General features: G+C 41.6%; 1 protein-coding gene across 1 annotated transcript; it reads left to right on the top strand.

Moving 5' to 3' along the window:
• Positions 1 to 855: 855 nt before the first annotated feature.
• Positions 856 to 14,229, top strand: LOC149288290 (WD repeat and FYVE domain-containing protein 1-like). The gene is made up of 12 exons (XM_089492030.1): positions 856 to 989; positions 3,352 to 3,419; positions 4,369 to 4,442; positions 7,742 to 7,796; positions 7,888 to 8,038; positions 9,934 to 10,046; positions 10,223 to 10,349; positions 11,049 to 11,154; positions 12,747 to 12,848; positions 13,015 to 13,145; positions 13,488 to 13,596; positions 14,170 to 14,229. The coding sequence occupies exons 1-12, from the start codon at positions 856 to 858 to the stop codon at positions 14,227 to 14,229; spliced, it is 1,230 nt and encodes a 409-aa protein (XP_089348156.1).
• The last annotated feature ends 5,216 nt before the right edge of the window (positions 14,230 to 19,445 follow it).

Raw genomic sequence — 19,445 nt, forward strand, 5'->3', positions numbered from 1 at the left:
GGCAGTTTGCACACAGATTGTGAGCTGCGCTGACGGCAGGTGATGGAGAGCTGCAGCGAAGATAGATGAAAGAAAGCAGTGGGTGTGTTTGGTAATAAAGTGAGTGTGTGGTGTTAAAGTGAGTGTGTACCTGTATGTGTATTTAGTATGTGTGTTACTGTATGGTGGTAATGTATGGTGTTAGAATGTCAGGGGTGAGCCTAGCGTTACAGGGTGTGTGAGAGAGTGTGAGTCAGTGTGTGGATGTTAGTGTGAGTCCGGGTGTTAGTATACTTGTGTGTTTGTCTGGGTGGGTAGGGGGTAATGCACTCAGACACCACTAACCCAAGGCTCACCCCTGGACGGAGCCGAGCAACTCTACTAAGTGTGACTTATAGAAATATTTTAAGGGGAAAACGGAGGCCGACGATTAATGGACAGCCCTGTAAAAAAAGAGACTCACCAGGTAGAACTATTATAACTTACATGCATTATGCTATCTGAAACATTACTTATTTTGGGACATGTGCACCCGATATTTATTGATTTGTAACAAACACCTAACATGTTTTAAAATACAAAAAGAACTTCATTTCATTAATGGTTTTTTAGTTGGATATATAAACCCTCAGAACACTCTAACCCATTTACCCCATAAACATAAAGAGTGTGGCTAATGTATTACATCACTCTTCTGGCAATAAATGGTTTGGGTCCTAGCACTAAGGCCCATATTCGTGACGTCACTGCATCGAATTAGTGTGGTACAGAGGCGCACATAGTAATCAATTTACGGTAGCCCTTCCACCCTAAGAGAGTATGCACTTCTATTACGTTCGCTACGGTCACGCTGCAGTTTAGGTCACACGAAGAGACATGGCGGCTGAGATCCACTCCCGTTCCCCTCGCGGCCCGGTCCTCCTCACTAAGATCCCGGGGCACCGGGAGCACGTGACCTCCGCCTGTTTCATTCCGCGCGAGGACGGAGTTATCACGGCCAGCGAGGATCGGTAAGAAAGTACCCGCGGTGGGGAGGCCGATAAGATGTCAAGGGGCAGATCGGGGCATTAATAATAGCGCAGGTAGAGGGGACAGGGCAGGTAGAGCCTCCAGATGAGTGGATGGGCAAAACCGGACTGACAGCTGCACGGCGGTAGAGCTGGGGATGCGCGGCGTGACGGCACGGGTTACTTCTACATTCAGATTTCAGAAGTGACGTTTTCCGCGAGTATTGTGCTGTTTTGTGTTCCGGTTCCGGTGTCCAGACAGCTGTCCGTTAGCTGTTTGTTTTTGTTCTAGTTCTGTTATCTTGAATTACAAACACCCGACTCCTTATCACGCTGCCTGGGGTAAACAATAGAATGCCTCGGTCTCAATCACCCAGTCAGACACCCTAATGAAAGTCTCTGCGGAACGTCTGACAACAAAGGCAGCCTCCAGGCCCGCAGATAAAGGAAGCCGGCTCGTATTTAATGCTCCAGGATAATTGCTTTCTGTTGGGCCTGCCCTTTACTGTAGAACATCAGGTGCCCGGAAGGTTATCTCTGTACAGAAGGTTGGGCTGCCACAGTGATTTAAGTAGCCATGGCTAGCTGGATCATGGTGTATTCCTGTACTCGGCGCTGAACAATAACTGTACATGGATCAGGTACCCCGAAAACATTTTAGGGGTAAAGATTTATATCTGTGCCTTGTCTGGGCTGTGTGTCTGGGCAATCAATGCGATGGACTCTAGCCAGTTGGCTTGTGTATGAATTCCAGGGAGTCCCTCACACGCATGCACAGAAGGCATTTCCTCGTTCGGTGACCCCATGTAAGTGTCTTTGGAGTCTGCGGCAGTGGTGGGTCCAGATGATTGCCCGAGAAGGGCTGATTGTGTCTTCACAGTACTGAATGGCCTGCTGACTCGTCTTGGGCCAGCATGGCTCTTAGTGAAAAGACCCCATAGAAGAGCTATAGCCATGAAGGACTTCTTTCCGCCTCGGTAAAACTCATTGGCGGCTATTATAATATGTAGTTTAGGGAATATCACATTGTCTTAGAAGGTGGACTGAAGACGATATACCGGTATTTCATTGGATTCGTAGGATTACATGCAGTTCTGGGTCCGTGTCTACTTAACCTACATATGCGTGGACAAAAAAAATCTTTGCCAATGACACCTTCTGAAGGGTTGTAAATGCTGATCAGGATCTGTATTTATGGCGGAATGTTCTAAATAAATTATAGGTTTGGGAAGAAAAGTGGCAGATATGATTCAGCGCTGATAAAAGTAAAACGATGCACGTGGGAAGCTGTGTATGGAGAAAACATGGTCAGACTAGGGGGTCAGACCTCGCCTACAGTATGCGGTACGGTTTTTCACTGATCCACTAAAATATATGAAAGGTCAGTATAAAGCCTGTCAGGGGACTGCTCATCTCACAGACCGAGCAAATAATGAGAGGACATCTTCTAAGGGTGGTAGGACAACAGTTCCTTCTTAAAGAAGGCAGTTCCTTCCAGTAAGGGCAGGAAAGCTCTGGAATGCACTACCCAGGGGAAGGGACCCGTTCCTCAGCCCCATTAATATGGGTTTGTTCCTTCTGGATCCATATAGATTAAGATACCTCGGAAGAATTGCATTACACATAACAGTATGACAAACCTAGTAACGTGGAGACTGTTCATCATGGCGTTTAAGACCCTAAAGGCTCTGCAGATCTTCCACAGACATCCTAGGAGCGCCAAATGACTTCACAAGAACAAAGCCCTCTTTTCATTTGGTTCGTTACTCAGAGATGCTGTAGTTTCACTTAAGCCTCAGGATGAAGATGATGAACAATGTCCTCCCAGTGCTGCTTTCACGACTACTTGTTAATATCTTGAGAAACTCTGATAAAGGAGGAGCTGTGCTTTTATTTTCGGTGGACAAGGAACCCTTGTGTTCTTGTAGCGTGTCGCATGAGGAGCCATACTTAACCCCTCACCCTTCTCATGAGCTACTCCTTGGTGGATCTGAAGTTCCCATGGGCCCTGGATAAATAGCGTTTTTATATTTAATTACGCAAGACTTCCAAAGCAACGCAAGACTTGTTTCCATCAATATTCTCATAGATCATATTTCAGGTTGAGGAGAACATAACTGGTTAATGTTTGAGACGGGTGAAGTGCTCTTCATTGGACTAGCCTTGGTTTCATTAACACAGTTTAAAGAAAGCGTCACATTAGTCCTCCAGGTGGATTGTCTTTACTTGCGATCACCATTTAGCCGATAGGAATCACAAACTTACGGATTGCCGCATCCCGTATGCCTGCATTTCATATCGCTAAACAAATAGAAATGTATCCACGTCTCTAATGTAACATAACGTGTTTTTCTCCTCCTCTCAGTACACTGCGGGTATGGCTGAAGAGGGACAGCGGCCAGTACTGGCCAAGCATCTATCACACCATGTCATGTAAGTACAGCTCCGCGTAAACGTGTGAACATAAGAACGTGTATGCGCTCGTACACATCAACCATTTATCTACGTCTGTGGTTTATTTGACACGCAGGCCTCGGGCAAACGAAGCTCAGATTTAGTCCTGAAGCCCAGAGTTGGATAACTAGTTTCATTGTCAGCGTTGATCACGTGCCCTTAGTGAGTTATTTATGGTCACTCAGACTGAGTTTGAGTCCAGTCATAGAACCCATTAGAGACTTTCGAGCCATAGAGTTCTCCTTTTGAGAAAATAAAGGCAGTCTTTATTATTCTTTAGCCAAGAAATATTACTCCTCAGTATATATCATTGACTACATGAAGCCAGAACAATATGTTGACCTCATCTTTAGCAAGACCAGTTTCCTTCGTTATTCCTACAGAGCAAACCTCAGCGGAGATCGTTTTCAGAGCAGTGATCCACACGTCAGTCAGTCGGCGGTCTTCAAGAGACCCCTAGATAGGTTTATTAGTGTCAAATGTCTCGCATTACTGTTAGGGTGGTTGCACTTTTGCTATACTTTACATGACTCCCCCACCCCCCAGTTTTCTTAAATGTCTCATTGCACTGGGCACACTTGGCGCATGACATGAGCTCTAGTGAGGGTTAACAAATAGCAAAGGCTAATAATTTATCCATGGACGCCATTACTGCGGAATTTCTCGGCAGCATCTCGTTGTGATCTACTTTTTTCCTCCATGTTTAAAGCTAATTTCCAGTCATTTCCAGTACAGAAGGTTCCTTTCGAGCCGTGCAGCCATTGATGGGGTGGTGTGGGGGGCTACGGATGATATGCCACATGTACTTGAATTAAGTTAAACTTACTTTGTGGTTGTTTGGGGTTCAGGGTGTTTGAATACCTTGCTGGTTCTCCACTTTAATAAATACAAACTAAAAAGGGATATTTTGCTGAATTTCTCGTTTTAGCTCCTTGCTCAGCACTGAGATATCATCACGAGAGCCGAAAGATCTTCGTGGGTCAAGATAGCGGAGCGGTTGTTGTAAGTATCTAATTTAGATATATTATTAATATTAATAACATTTCTGGATGCAGTAAGTTTTTATTTTTTTTTTATCTTTTTTTTTTTTAATTTACTGATTTTCTCTTGCACTTTGTAACCAGACATTTTCACTACTGACGCAGCCACCTGCTTCATCTTAACACCCATTGAAATCCCTTTTCACACCGTCCGTTATCTTCAGCCTTACAGCTGCCCATTTACAGGAGGAGTAAATTTTTTAAAGACCGTTTCTGTCTCCCCATTGTACAGCGCTGTGGAATATGATGGCGCTATATATATATATATATATATCAATAAATAATAATCGTAAGGTGTATCCCATAACACTGTAGGGAGCACAGTTATATCTGAGTGGAACAGAACCTTTAAGTAATTAAAACCCTGTTTATCTTTTTCACATAACCTCATATTAGTGTTTGCTTTTTATAAAATACCTTGCACAAGAATCCTTTTTCGCAGGTTGCATATTTAGCGACCCTGGCCCTTTTGCTTTAATTCTAGATCGTTTCTAAATTCTGTCCCATTTAACCTGTAGCGTAACGTTCGAGAAGTTCGGACCACCCACGTACATTCTGCAGAATTCACGCTGTCTGTTTTGGTAACTTACATTTTAAGCTACTTCCACTTGGAATTTCAACCATTTTAGCAATGTTTTTTTTTTTTTGTGTGGAATGTTTGCGTATCAAACAATTTTTCCGTAAATGGTCTTCTTGTAGTCTTTAAGTAGAACTTGATGTATTGTTGGTGTGTGTTTTGTAGTTATTTATATGCTCCGGAGTGGCTTTGGTGTGTTTCCCAGAATTACCTGTTTATTTCCCTAACAACTCTCACGATCTATGTGATGTCATTAACACCGAAACACCTGGAAATTGAACACCTCCTCTGGTGGCCGGGCTAAATCAAATTACTCTGCATTCGGTGATCTGAAAGTTAAACTAACGTGGATAAAGATGAGTTGGATGGTTTTGGATAGACATCATAGTTGAATAGTATGGGGTACCTACCTTGTCCGCAAATCTGCAAAACATCACAAGGAAGAAGGGTCTTTGGGTTTTCACACGAGGAGGAGTCGTTGTGTGAGGCAGAAACCTGCAGCGGGAAAAAACGGATTAAATAGCCAAGTATGAGAGTATGTATAAAAATAGCACTAGCAAGAGACGATCTGGAGATATGGAGTGGTTGGACAGTCAGCTCCAGTAGTCTCTATCAGGGAGGTATTTCAACTCGCATACTTCACTATGTAAAGAAAAAGGAGGTTTCCGTAAACACACAGGTCTTTTTTCAACCTTATGAACTATGTAACTAAGTCCATCAAGTTCAACCCTTCTATCTAACCTTCCTATTCTTGATCCAAAAGAAGGCAAAAAACCCTAATTAAGCTACTTCGAATTCTGCCATCAGGGGAAAAAAAAATCCTTCTTGACTGCAAGAGGCAATCGGATTTCTCCTTGGATCAAGAAGCTCTAAAATATTAATGTTATTCTATTTATATCCCTGTATGTCATGCCTTTCTAAGAAAATATCGAGGCCCCTTTTGAAGGTATCTAATGTATTGGAAGTGAATTCCATACCTTTATTGTCCTCACTGTAAAGAATCCCTTCCTTTGTCGTTTATGAAACCTGCGCTCTTCCAGTTTCAGAGGGTGACCTCTTGTTCTTTGTATATTTCTGTTAATTTCTGAACAGGTCACCGAAGAGCTCTTTATATTGGCCCTGCATATATTTGTATAATGTTATCATATCCCCTCTGAGACGCCATTTTTCCAGTGTATATAATTTTAACTTTTTTAGTCTCTCTTCATAACCAGTATCTCCCAATCCCCTTATTCATTTCGTAGCCCTCCTTTGCACTTTTTCTAGTTCCATAATGTCCTTTTTAAGGACCGGTGCCCAGAATTGTACCGCATATTGAAGGTGAGGTCTTACCAACGACCTGTACAGAGGCAAGATGATATCCTCCTCCCTTGAATCAATACTTCTTTTTATGCATGCCAAAACCTTATTGGCCCTCGCAGCCAATCCTTCTCATTGGTAGTTTCCCCCAAGGATATTCCATTTAAAGAATAGGTTGCATTTTTATTATTTTTACCATAATAACTTTGCATTTATCTATTTTGAACCTCATCTGCCACTTGCATGCCCAGTCCCCAACTCTGTCTAAATCTTCCTGCAATGAAGAAACATCCAGATTAGTCTGAATTACCCGGCCTAATTCTGTGTCATCAGCAAAAACTGTGACATGGCTCTCAATGCAGCCTGGGAGATCATTTATAAATAAATTAAAAAGAGGAGGACCGAGGACAGACCCCTGAGGCACTTAATACCTGCGTACAGGCTGAGAAACATCCATTCACAACAACCCTCTGCATTCTATCTTTTAGCCAATTTCTGATCCACATACAGACATTTGCCCCTAAGCCTATTTCTGTTAATTTATAGAGTAGCCTTTTATGTGGAACCGTATTGGCAAAGTCCAGATAAATCACATCTACAGCCAACCCCAGGTCTATATTTTTACTAATTTCTTCATAGAATGGATAGATCGGGTTCTCCTCTCATGCAAAATCCTGGGTCTCTAGTGTAGGCCAACTCGTCAACAGTGGATTACTAACCCAAACACCTCGCTTTTGTTTGGTATTTTGATCTTTGCATGGTCCATGTAGAGTTTCCTAATGTTGAGTGCCAACCCGGGGGTCTGTCTGGACCCCATCTCTGTGCCAGCCTCTATCATACAGATGGGCAGATAAAGCTCCTCCATATGTTTTTTAGGGACAGGATTGCATATAGGAGAAAATAAACATCACTTTGATTTCAGAATTTGGGTTGTTGTGTCCGTAATATGTGATGTATTTGTCTGTGTGTGGAAGTGACTGACTGGTATCTAATGCAGCTTATTGTAGGGCATGTGAAGGGATGTCCCCATAATGTCCTACAAGATTTACTTGCGTGTTTTGTTTTAATGTGTGACGGGGTGTCCAGAGCTCCCAGTCCAGTTGCCAGATGGTAATCTATATTTATTCCCAGTTGCTGTGCAGCGTAAAGTGTCATTGAGGTGTTATTTTGGCTGACATCAGATATTACATTTCTACCAACCACTAAAATTAGACTCCTAGATTAATGTTGATTACCATGAGTTTAAGGTGGTAGAAAAGGATGCATTCATAGCGGTATAGTTCATATATAGTAACAGAGATTTAAGGTATCATACAGCTTTAGGAGTCATGGCTGCTGGGATTTGATGGAGCCCCGGCTGATGTCGTAATTTTTTATTTCCGTAGGAATTTCTGATCTCGGACGACTTCAATAAAATGAACTTTGTGAAGACGTATCCAGGTAACGAGTTCTTGGAGCTCTATTTACCATGACCTTTGCTGCTGCTGCCCTGGTCAGTTTAATAAGACACGTCCGCTTTTACTTTACGCAGCTCATCAAAGCCGTGTGACGGAGATCATCTACTCCCCAGGCCCTGAGTGGGTGATCAGCACCGGCCATGACAAGTTCATCACGTGGATGTGCACCCAGAGCGGGTCTTTGGTAGGAAGACACAGCTTCGCCTCCTGGGCATCCTGTCTCCAGTATCCTTAATGTGTGACACGGGGGCTTTACAAGATATAAACTGTAACGTGCTAAAATACGCGTCATGTAGACTCACTAAATTAGCGTCATTCACAAGCACGTTGAGAGTTTCTGAGAATAACTTGTTTGATTTACTGAAGGTAACTGGTGAGTTTGGCCTTCTATGTAAGGGGGTGAACAAAGCAAATGCTGCTGATGGATATTCATCATTTTTAATAATTACATATTATATCAAATAATTAAAGCCGTGTTGGAATAATTGGTTTAGGGTAATCCCAGCTGTTCTTGTTTTCCTATTACACACATCTAGCACGTTTACACTGATATTTCTACCCGTTTTGTTCCCATGCTCTGCTGACCTTTTATTATTTTCCGTCCTTTTATGATGAATGTTTCATTCTTGCACTTAATCAAGTATTTGAATGGCCTGAGAAGGTGCCTCCTAGGTTTGATCTTGAACCCGGATTGAGCCCACCATTGCTGATATTTCTGAGCTCGGTTGGCTTTGATGATCCTTCAAGTTGCTAGGATATTCCTGGTGTTTTCCCAGCCACATTGGAAGTCATTTATGAAGAGATTCTTCTTCTTTTATGTTAATTTGATTCTGAATCAAATTGTGTTTTAAAGGGTAGACACTTTTTTTTTCATAGTGTGCGTAGACTTCATTACTTCCTGGTTACTCAAAACAGAAACAAACATTGCAATAAAAAGCCAGAAGCTTCCCATCATTACAGCATCTGCGAACATTACAGAGGAAGCTGAAGGAAGCTGAGGTGTTTTCTTCCTCCTTTACAATCTAATGACAAATTAAGCAGTTTTATTTAAAGGAACAGCCACGGCCTGTTTTTCTGTGCTTTTTTTTTTTTTTTTTTAATAGTATTAAATGAACTTGTATTCTTTTGCAATTACCTCCTATTCCCTAATATTATCAAACAGTTATATTTTGTTGTGTTTTTGTCAATGGGGTGTGTAGCTACTGTATAAATAGAGTAATAAATCTCCAGGCCTGCATGCACACCGCGCCTGCCTATAATACCGCGGAGCTGCTAAGCCTCTCCGGTTTCTACCCATGTCAGCCGGTCTAGACTCCGAGCTCCGTCATTAGATGAGAATGAATCGGGAGCTTGGCATGTCTGGCCCTTTGACGCCTTTAGTATCAACCATGTGTAAGATTGGCCACAATATGACCCACTCGTTCTCCGTACCAAGTTCTGTGTGTCATGTGGCTGCCAATCAACCGTGTCCCTTATCTCAAGACGTTGGGGTCTATTCACTAAAAAGTCGAGTGCTTAGTCAAGTAAACCTTTTAGTCCTTGCAAGTCTCTAAACAACTTCACCAAGTCCTGAAGACCCCACCTTTAAACAAAGAGCAGCCGTCGGCTTGTACTTTTGCATAAAAATGGTTATGGAGTAGGTCGGTGGAGGTTTAAAGGGCAATTCTTGGACAGAGTAGTATAATTGGAGCAGACGCCAGGAGTATACCATTACTTTGTATGTTTACTGCACCGGTAGTGGTGTGTATGCTTTATCCCATACATTTATTTTTATGACTTGGGATCGAACACGTAGCTCAACTGTTGGAAAGTGTTAAACAATTCTTGTGGTTTGGCCCAACATGACCACCAGTGACCACTAGACCATAAAATGTTCATTCGCTGGGTGAAATTTTATGTCTGAAGCTATTTTGATTACCTAAAACAATCTCTGCAAAATACTATATTATTTGAAGACTAAAGTGTGACAAATTGTAATAGCCTCCTGCTTGTACTCTCTAGTTGCCCTTTTTCAGGAATATTAAGTATTTTTAAATCACCTTTTCGTTACTGTGTCTATTCTGTATTAACCCTCAATGAAGATGCAATTCTCAAGTGGTCCTTAACTAGTGTCCCCTCAGGTATGATGAGGATACTAAATATGCCTTTGTGGGAGACTTCTCTGGCCAGATCACTCTGCTGAAACTGGAGCAGGGAAGCTGTTCTGTCATCTCAACACTTAAAGGACATGAAGGTAATCATACCGGGTCTTTACCGACTCCTGTTGGGTCTTAGAAAACTTTGGAGAAAGGGCCCAGGGACTCTTAATGTAGGTGTCTTGGCCAGGTTTCTGATTATTAGTAAAGGCTTGGTATTGCTTGTCCCACAGCAAGATATACACTTATGCTGTTCTTCACACCTCCTTCCTAGGCAGCATCTCCTGTCTCTACTGGGATCCTGTCCAGAGGTATCTCTTTTCTGGATCCTCCGATCATAGCATAATCTTGTGGGACATCGGAGGGAGACAAGGGCGTACGCTCATTCTCCAAGGACACCAGTAAGTATTTCGCTAAACACTTTGTCGCGGCCATAATCCAGAATGTCGTCAGCCAGTTGCCCAGCATGCAGTGGAATACGGTGGCAGAGTCTGTCTTTTTATAATTTTATATATAAAAATGACGTTGGGCGTCACAGATGTGTTTTTTTTTTTCTTCTGGCTTGAGGCCAATAATTATTTAATCTTCTAAAGTGCTTCCTTTGAGAAGATTGAATGATATTGATTTGGTGCTTACGTGTTCGTGTTGGTTGAACGGTCATCTCAGAGGCGTAAAAGAAAAACATATAGACTACAATAGAGGAAAAAGTGAATTATCTCTGGAACGTAGCCATATTACTAATTAAATGACTTGCTGTTGCTGTACATAGGGGAAATAACTTTTCCTCCTGTAATTTAAATGACATGGAAGCGGCATATTTTCTTACGCATCAAGATGACGTACATTGAAGAGACTTTGAGGTCACAAAATATTTCTCAATGCCATGTCTTGTGGAAACGTGTGCAGTAGTGGATCATTTCAGCCGTATATTTCAGCCTAAATAAAATGCGGTGTCCCGGCTCAGCGTGGTTATGAACAACCCATTGCCTGTACATTTGAGTGTAAGAACACAGAAATTTATTATATTTTGAGTAAATACTGAAAAGTCTAATGCAGATTCTGTTCGTTACGCTGAACCGTATACCTCTTCGTTATTCTAGTGACAAAGTGCAGGGTTTGTGCTACCTGCAGCTCACACGGCAGCTGGTTTCATGCTCAACCGATGGATGCATCTGTGTCTGGAACATGGATATTGACAGAGAAGAGGTAATAATATATATTTTACTATATAATGCACATAGTAAAAAGTGCTGTTCCGCACATCGGCAGATTTATGTGCTCAGAATACTGAGGAATACAAGTCATATTTAGTCTAAGCTCCTTTTAAATAGTGCTTGCGTTAGCAGGATTATAAATCAAAGTAGCTGAAAGCATTGGTGTATATACAAGTAATACGGCTGCCTGTTGCTTTCTTACATCAGCATTTACCACCATAAGTTATTTGATTAACAGACTCTTAACATCAGCCATTCCACAAAGGTGGAACGCTATAGGGTTCTATGGCATCTTCAAACACCTGTCATATTATGTCAGGCTCGCTGTCTTGTCTGCGAGCTGTATTGTTAGGCTTGCTTTGGCTACTTTCACCAACAAAGAAGAAGCAACTCATAAATTGCCATGTTTTAGCTTACCAGAAGGGTGCGAAATGTGGTGAAATAAACTGAAGGCTGTCCTGACAGTGAAGGAGATACATTATAATGCATTGCATTCTTTATTATAAGCTATTATTTGCTGGCCTGGAGGCTGCCATTGTTGTCAGTCATGTGATGTTTTGGGTGACTTTCTCTGCTCCACCACACATTGCTGATACTTTACGGCAATCCTTACAAAGTCCATTCCTACAAAGACTGTCCAGTTGGGTGATCTACAATGAACTAGAGCACATACAAATAACTGTTATGCAGCTGCATGGAAACATTAGACAGAAACTATGATGTTTTTTTAAAAAGAAAACAATATTTTCAAAACCTTGTTCTTCAGTACCATATGGACGTAACAGTACGTCCTAAAAAGCTATGGCGAGATTCTCACTAGGGCGTAGCGGTAGATCAGACGGCCATAACTCCCCCCTGTCAGAAGAAGCCGTCATTACTGGTATCCTGCCAACCAATCTCTAGTAACACCATTAGACATCACTGATGACTTCACCGGAGGGTTACTGGAGCCTATGATATATCTAACAATTATCTGCAATTGCTCCCCCTGCTGGCTAATTGCATGCATTGTGATTAACAAAGGGTATGGAGCCTTGCTTGCTGATCAGTGTGATCAGTGCAGGGGAGAAGGGCAGAGGTTTTTTTTTTTTGTTTGTTTTTTTTTAAACAAAATAAAAATAAACAATACAGTGAGCTCAGTGATGTCAAAGGGATCTCCATATTGCACCATTAATAGTGCATACAAATAAAAAAAAAAAGCCCTCCCCCCAAGTAATTCACTACGCCAAACCCCTGAAGCCAGAACTATTAAACGTATTACCCTATAAAGTACTATGTGAGGGATTGATGTGGTCCTTGTTATATATATAAAAAAAAATAGAATAGGGTTTAGTTGTGTTAAGTCAAAGAGAGAAAAGGGGGATTAAGCCCACGTATGGTAAAAATGACAAAAAACATATGTACATAGCATACTACAAACACTGGTACTGAAGGGGTTAATCTGATACTAGCAATTAACCCCCTCCATTTATTTTTAATGTTTAGTCTGAAATAGCACACCCGCATCTGTATTCGGCCGGCCAGCTACAATATCCCAGTGTTTTCCTTGTCTGTCTATCTCATTAATATGGTGATATTTTTAAGGCTCCGCAGTGGCTAGAAAGCGATTCCTGCCAGAAGTGTTCCCAACCCTTCTTTTGGAACATAAAACAAATGTGGGACACAAAGACGGTTGGGTTAAGACAGGTGAGAACGTTTGGAAAAAGTTCTCTGCTTTCACGTTACCCGCTCGCCAGTTCTTGTTGTTTTGTTAAACTGTTATCACGGCTTACGTCTACCTGTCCACGACATTGCATCGGGCGCGATCTGTCGGTCATACGGCTCACGTCCCCCATGTTTCTTGTTCCCTCAGCACCACTGTAGGAAGTGTGGGAAGGCTGTGTGCGGGAAATGCAGCTCCAAGAGATCCACCTACCCCATTATGGGTTTTGAGTTCCAGGTGCGAGTCTGTGACGCCTGCTACGAGACCATCAAGGATGAGGAGTGAGTACTAGAGAAACTATTTTTTTTGTGCATAATCATTTCTTTGAGAGAAGTGTAGGAATCCATCTTTGTACAATGTGTGTGTGTGTGTAGGTTAATGAACTCTTCACGTGCTGGGGAAAGTGTGATTTCTGACCCAGTGCCAGCTACACACGCTGCAGTGTTCCAACCGGAAGATGTTGGGTAGGATTTGATATGCACGCCGCCAAACCAAAGAAGCGGGACGCATAAATATTAAGATGCTATGCTTTATATTTTAATTGGGAGTGGTGAAGTAACTACATAGCCGAAACAGCTGTTACTTCGGTTATTCTCAAAATTGCCTTTTTTGTCGTCATCAAGTCGCGCACCACTTGCTACGTTCCACGAGGGCAAACATAACGTCTGCTTCATGACCATGGATATCTCTAGAGGGCTTATGGTAACCTGCGGGACTGACCGGCTAGTGAAGGTATGACTTTGCATCTCTCTAAAACGTGGGTCTTTACTGGCTGGAAACTCTAGGGGGTGCTCATTATACACGTATTTGGGGGCAGCGTTTAAAAGGACACTAAATTGCAGCATCAGCCATTATTTTTTGTTTCATTGTCACTTTTTTAACTGTGGTTTTAATGAATATATCTGAGCCCACTTGAAACATCAGAAAACATCTGCCCTGGGGTACGTCGCAGAACAAGCATCGTATGTATTTACAGCCCACAGACATAAGATATTGAGGCACCATGTGCTGTCACAATGGCCGGGATATGTCATTTAAACATGGCTCAGATATACATGCAGATAGTCAACATGCAGCAGTGATGAATACTAAGAATGGCATTTTACAGTTAAATTGAGATTAAATGATGTCTGATAAGTGTACATAGGTCCAGATTTCTTACTAGGAAAGCAGAAAGTTCAATCTATACGCAGTCTGTTTAAAGGATCCGGGGTTATAAGTTTTTATGTGTAGTTTTTCTTTCTGGTTTGCTTTGTGATGTGCATATTTTGTGTAACTGACCTATTCTTTCCTTGTGCGTTCCAGATCTGGGACATGACTCCCACAGTAGGCTGTAGTTTAGCCACCGGTTTTACTCCTCGCTGAGCATTTGACTCCCTTCTGTCCCGAGCAATGCACCTTATGTACAGCCATGCACACGCGCACTAACACTTGATGGGCCACCGTTTCCAATCTCTCTACTTCTACATGCCACATGGAAGCAAAGCAATGGACCAGCAGGAGATGCCTTAATTGCCAAGGAGCTGTCCATCCGTCGTTCTTGTCTGATTGTTTAGCGTACTTCATCACAGTGCTGGAAGCATTCGAGGGGTTTTTATTTTACCGGCCATTAGTTGGAAAAGACAACAGCGTATAAATTGCCACAACAAGCAAAGTGCAGCTGGTGAACCACAAATAGCTGCTCGGTATTTAGAAGCAATACAGCTCGTCTCCCGAGAGCACTAAACCCACATATAATATTAATAATAAAAAAAATAACATTCCTCTATTTTTCGGTAGCTAGCCCTTAATAATAATCTGTCGCGCACATCTGACCAGGTCTTCCGTTTAGAATGCTTTTGTTTTGTATATTTCTCACCACAGTGCTACCAGGATGGTCTGATAGTTCACATGCTGGCTTTTGGGAGGTGTACAAGTAGTACTTGGTAGTTTTAAGTGTGCCGCGTTAACCTTTAGTCTTCTGACCAGCTAATATACACTTATCCATGTGGTTGTAACCAGCCAGGATTTTCATGTTTATTACTGTTTTTCCAAATAGATCACAGTATTATATTCTCTAAAATCCTTTTACGTGTCGTATTTAGGAGATGCTACTTGGTTGACTCATCAAGCACCCAGTGTAGTGTGTTTTTTTGTGTGATGTCTTTATGTTTATATGTGTGTATCCCGTCCATTGCTTGTGGTATGACCTGGTTGGGATCTACGTACATCTAGCTCATGACCTTCGTACTTTAAAATTACAAGCCTTCCAAGAGGCGGAAATATAGCTGGATTCCCTTAGTGTCCTCTCGGCCGCACAGTACCTGATTGTACTAAAGGGCTGATTTCCAGACACACAGATAAATTGTTTACAAAAGTAACTTGTTCGTGTGATAAATGTAAATGTTCACTTATACATGAGCAATGTAAATCTCACAATCTGAGCAAATGGTTTCAAATCTGTTTCAAGTCTCCAAAACAAAATCCATATATATAATTTGTTAAAATGTTGTTGAATGAAAAGCCTGAGGCAATTTAACCGGTTAATTTCCAGGATTCTAGTAGGTGATTTGTAGAGGTTTCCAAACTAACAGCGCTACCTAGATCCTGTCCGTGGGGTTGTGACTGAATTATAATCCTTTCTACTTTCTGTCCGCTTTGTGTGTAAGGATTCTCCGATTACGGACTGGGATTACTGACAGTTACTGTAAATGCGCAGGCATAACTTGTTGGTAGTGACCTATAATTTAGTGTATTACCCGGTGTGTCCTTTGCCTTCAAATAAAGTTCTCCCTGTTGGTAAAATAAAGCAGTGGAATGTCAACCAACCTTCTCATGAAAATGGTGCGGAATACAAGGTTTACTATCTAATGTTTTAGGGTGAGACCTAACAACGATAAATGTCACCTTCTGTTGTAAGGATTTGGATTTCCATAATATTAGACATCAGTTAGTGATACATTGATGATGAACAATTGTATATTTGCAGTGAGAGACAACTACTAACCTTCTTGTTGGTTGCAGCCTTAAAGGCTGCCGTTTTGATGAGTAAGATGAGATCAGTAAAAACAGCACATTTCATTAGTTATAAATCAGCTTTTAGCAAGTTATTCCGCTCTGCAACCTGCAAGGCTGGGGCTTACGTTACCCCGACTTACTTTGCTGCAAGGTAATGAAAACCACAAGCGTAATGTTCCCTCTGAATGCTCCACTTTTAATACTTTCCACCATACTTGCTGTTTTTTTTTCTTTTTTTTGTTAAATAGATGGTCCCCTTGTACACAAGGCACTGAAACCTCAGCTCCTTAGTGTTTTGATTAATAAATACAATTTACGGACAAGCTCCATATGACGTATTGTGACAATTGGCAGAAATTTTTTCTGCCTGCAAAATAAAAAAAATACTGGACAGTGGTTCACAAAAATGACTTTTGTAAGAAGTGAAGACATTCTATAGTTGTAGGTCCCCCAAGGATCCTCACCATGCGGTTTAGTTTCTGGATTATTCCGTTGTAGAATTACCATCAGTTGCACTCTCCAGTTCTATCATTACAAAGCATCTCACACTTTAGAGCAATACTATCATTGTGCAATAGTTGCTAGTCCTGAGCCCACCAGATCATTCAAAAGTCTTACTGTTCTTTATTGTTTGTGTTTTTTGTTTTTTTTTTACATCTGGATGTCTTTTTTGTAACGTACTGTCCTATTTAGCCAAGCACTCTAATAATTATTGCCTTTTTAAAGAGTGTTCTTTAGTCAATGTCAGAATATTTTTTTCTAATAAATTCATTATGGAAAAAACCAAGTGTCTTATTTTTTCCGTGTAGATTTGGATTCATTACAAACTTGTTTTGCAAAAAATTTTTTTCTTACAGTAGCATTGACAAGACTTGACATCATAAACCTTTTATACTTGGGGTAATCCGCAGTAGAGGACTGCACTGGGATGTGGGTCCCGCCAAAAAACATGCGGGCGGTTTTTCGGGAGATGGGGGCGGTCAGATAATGTACCTGCGGGTCCCGGTAATCCCGCAAGGCTGCCTTCGCGTTGCTCCCTCACAGCGTCTCTTCTCTTGTTCCACCCAGGAACCCAGCAACCCAGCGGAGTCACGTGATTTTACATCACGTCACATGACTCTGTTCCTGCTTCCTCTGAGCGGGACATGAAAAGAGACGCTGTGTGTGAGCAACGCAAAGGCAGCCTTGCGGGAGTGCGTGGGAAATCTACAGTTCATGTAAGGGGGTAGGCGGAAGACACATATTGCAGACGGTAATGGTCACAAAATCAGTGGGAGCAGGATTAAAAAAAACAGGGCCGCGCAGGGATCTAGTCCGCAGTTTAAAGAGATTATTTACTGGAAGGATGTTTCATGTACTGAATGAGACCATATGCTGCCGGTTATATTATCTCACCATTTTGATAGCCAGACAGCATCATTTAAAAAGCAAACCATGAGGAATTGTGACCTGCAAGGAGGTGGGGTCGACTGAACTAGCGAGTGGTTTACAAAAAGTTATCTGGGAAGGCTAAGGATCCCAAATGTGTAGATTGGAGGAGATGGGATGTGAAACATTTTAATACTTGAAAGTAGGGAGGTTTATTTCAAAGGAGGAGAAATGTTAGAACAAGAGTTTTTGAACTATAATGTGTTGCTCAGAGGCTGTGATTAATATATCATCATGTGCCACTATTTTGGGTCGGCTTCATTTGTTAAGAGGCTAATTGAAGCTATGAACTTACAACACTTACAACACTTTTTTGCTACCTGTGTCTTGTGGCTATTTGCAGCATGTACTATTCCCACTGCTGCCGGATGACCCTCTAGTGTAGGTAAGAAATGTTTGACTATGGCATAATCCTATTTACTTTGGAGAGATCTTAAGATCCACAGATCAAGGCTGCTAAAGGATGTATCATGTAAAAATCACCTGTCCTCTATCATTGCTCACCACATCGCTCCAAACTGCCTCTGAAAGCAACATCGGCACAAGCATTGTGTGTCAGGAGCTTCATGTAGTGGGCTTTCGTGGCCGAGCAGCTGCACACAAGCTTAAGATGACTGCGCAATGCCAAGCGTCAGCTCAAGTGATGTAAAGCCACCACTACCGGACACTTATAGTGCATGCTGTAAAGTTTGATGGACTGGGGCTCTTTCTAGTGAAGGGAAATGCTACAGCATACAGAGACATTTTGGACAATGCTATGTTTCCAGCTTTGTAGGAACGGTTTGGAGAAGGTCATTTTCTATTCCAGCATGGTTTGATGTGATTGGTGTGGAGAAACTCAAGTGGCCTGTACAGGGCCCTGACCTTAACCCCATCGAAAACCTTTGGGATGAATTGAAACACAGATTGTAAGTCTGGCCTTCCTGTCCAACATCAGTGCCTGACCTCACAGGTGCTCTACTGGATGAATGGCCAAAAATCCCACAGAAACTCTCAAAAGTCTTGTGGGAAAAAAGAGTGGAAGGTTATAGCTGCAAATGGTGGCCCATGTCCATGCTTATGGAATGGGGTGTCCACATACTTTTGGTCGTATAATGTAGCTAAGGTACATTTCAATGTAACACAGGCATCTATGCTGTTAAAGGCAGATCCAGTCCAAGCGTAGTAGTAGTAGTAGTAGTAGTAGTTAAATTACTCGATCACTAAGGTTAATTTGCAAAGCATTTGTATGTACATTGGTGAGACACTACAAGCTTGTTTTCTGCTTTTTAGTTTGTGGCACAAAGAATAACAGTATTTTTATACAAAGGGTTTGCTTTTCTAAATATACTTTGCATGGGTTTTATACCATTTTCAAAGTCATCAGATGAGCCGTCTACTATAAAGGCTATTTGGAAAGTGTATGCCATTGTGCTTTAATTCAGGTTTTCTTAGAATTCTTTTGTCGTTGACATATTTTATGCTCAAAAGCAGAAGTTGGTGCTGTGTCTTTAAATAGCATTTCATAGATTTGCTTAGGTTTTTCTATGCAGCACTGAATAACCCTATTTGTCGTAATAAAAAATGGACAATAGCAGCATTAATAGACCTAAAATATACCTGACTGTTGAGCCTATACTAGTTTTGATAAAACTTTAGCAACTATTACATAGGGGTTCACGCAGAAAAATGCCCTGCACTGTAGACTATGGGTCTGCCATGATCCCTACAGACCCCAGCACTGGTGGGGTGGAGTGGGGTTCAGAGTCGACTCAGCTATGGCTTGCACTCCAAAATATTATGAGCCCTATTTTTTATCTGTTATATTTTTTTATATTCCTGACCTCTAAGGCTCAACCCTTCAGACTATTTAGTGGCACAATAGTTTGGATGTTTTGCTTGGCGATACACGCAGTAAATTTAATTAGATGTTATTAATTTAAATCCCCATAACCGGGCATTATTTAATAATTTTATATCTGCTTTACATTAAGTTGTTATTGCAAGTATAACTTTAGCAGATCTAAATTGACCTTCATAATTACCCCATGTTCTAAAGAACGCCTGCACTTATGAACTAACACATGTGCATTCAATTGCTGACCAGTATCCAATCTTCAGACCATCTCTTGCACTCGCCTTCCCCGTCATACTAATATGGAGGACATGTTTTAGGA

This window comes from Sceloporus occidentalis, unplaced genomic scaffold, assembly GCF_023333645.1.
Source record: "Sceloporus occidentalis isolate IW3139 unplaced genomic scaffold, rSceOcc1.0.p SCAF_53, whole genome shotgun sequence".
In the NCBI taxonomy this organism is placed as follows: Eukaryota; Metazoa; Chordata; class Lepidosauria; order Squamata; family Phrynosomatidae; genus Sceloporus; species Sceloporus occidentalis.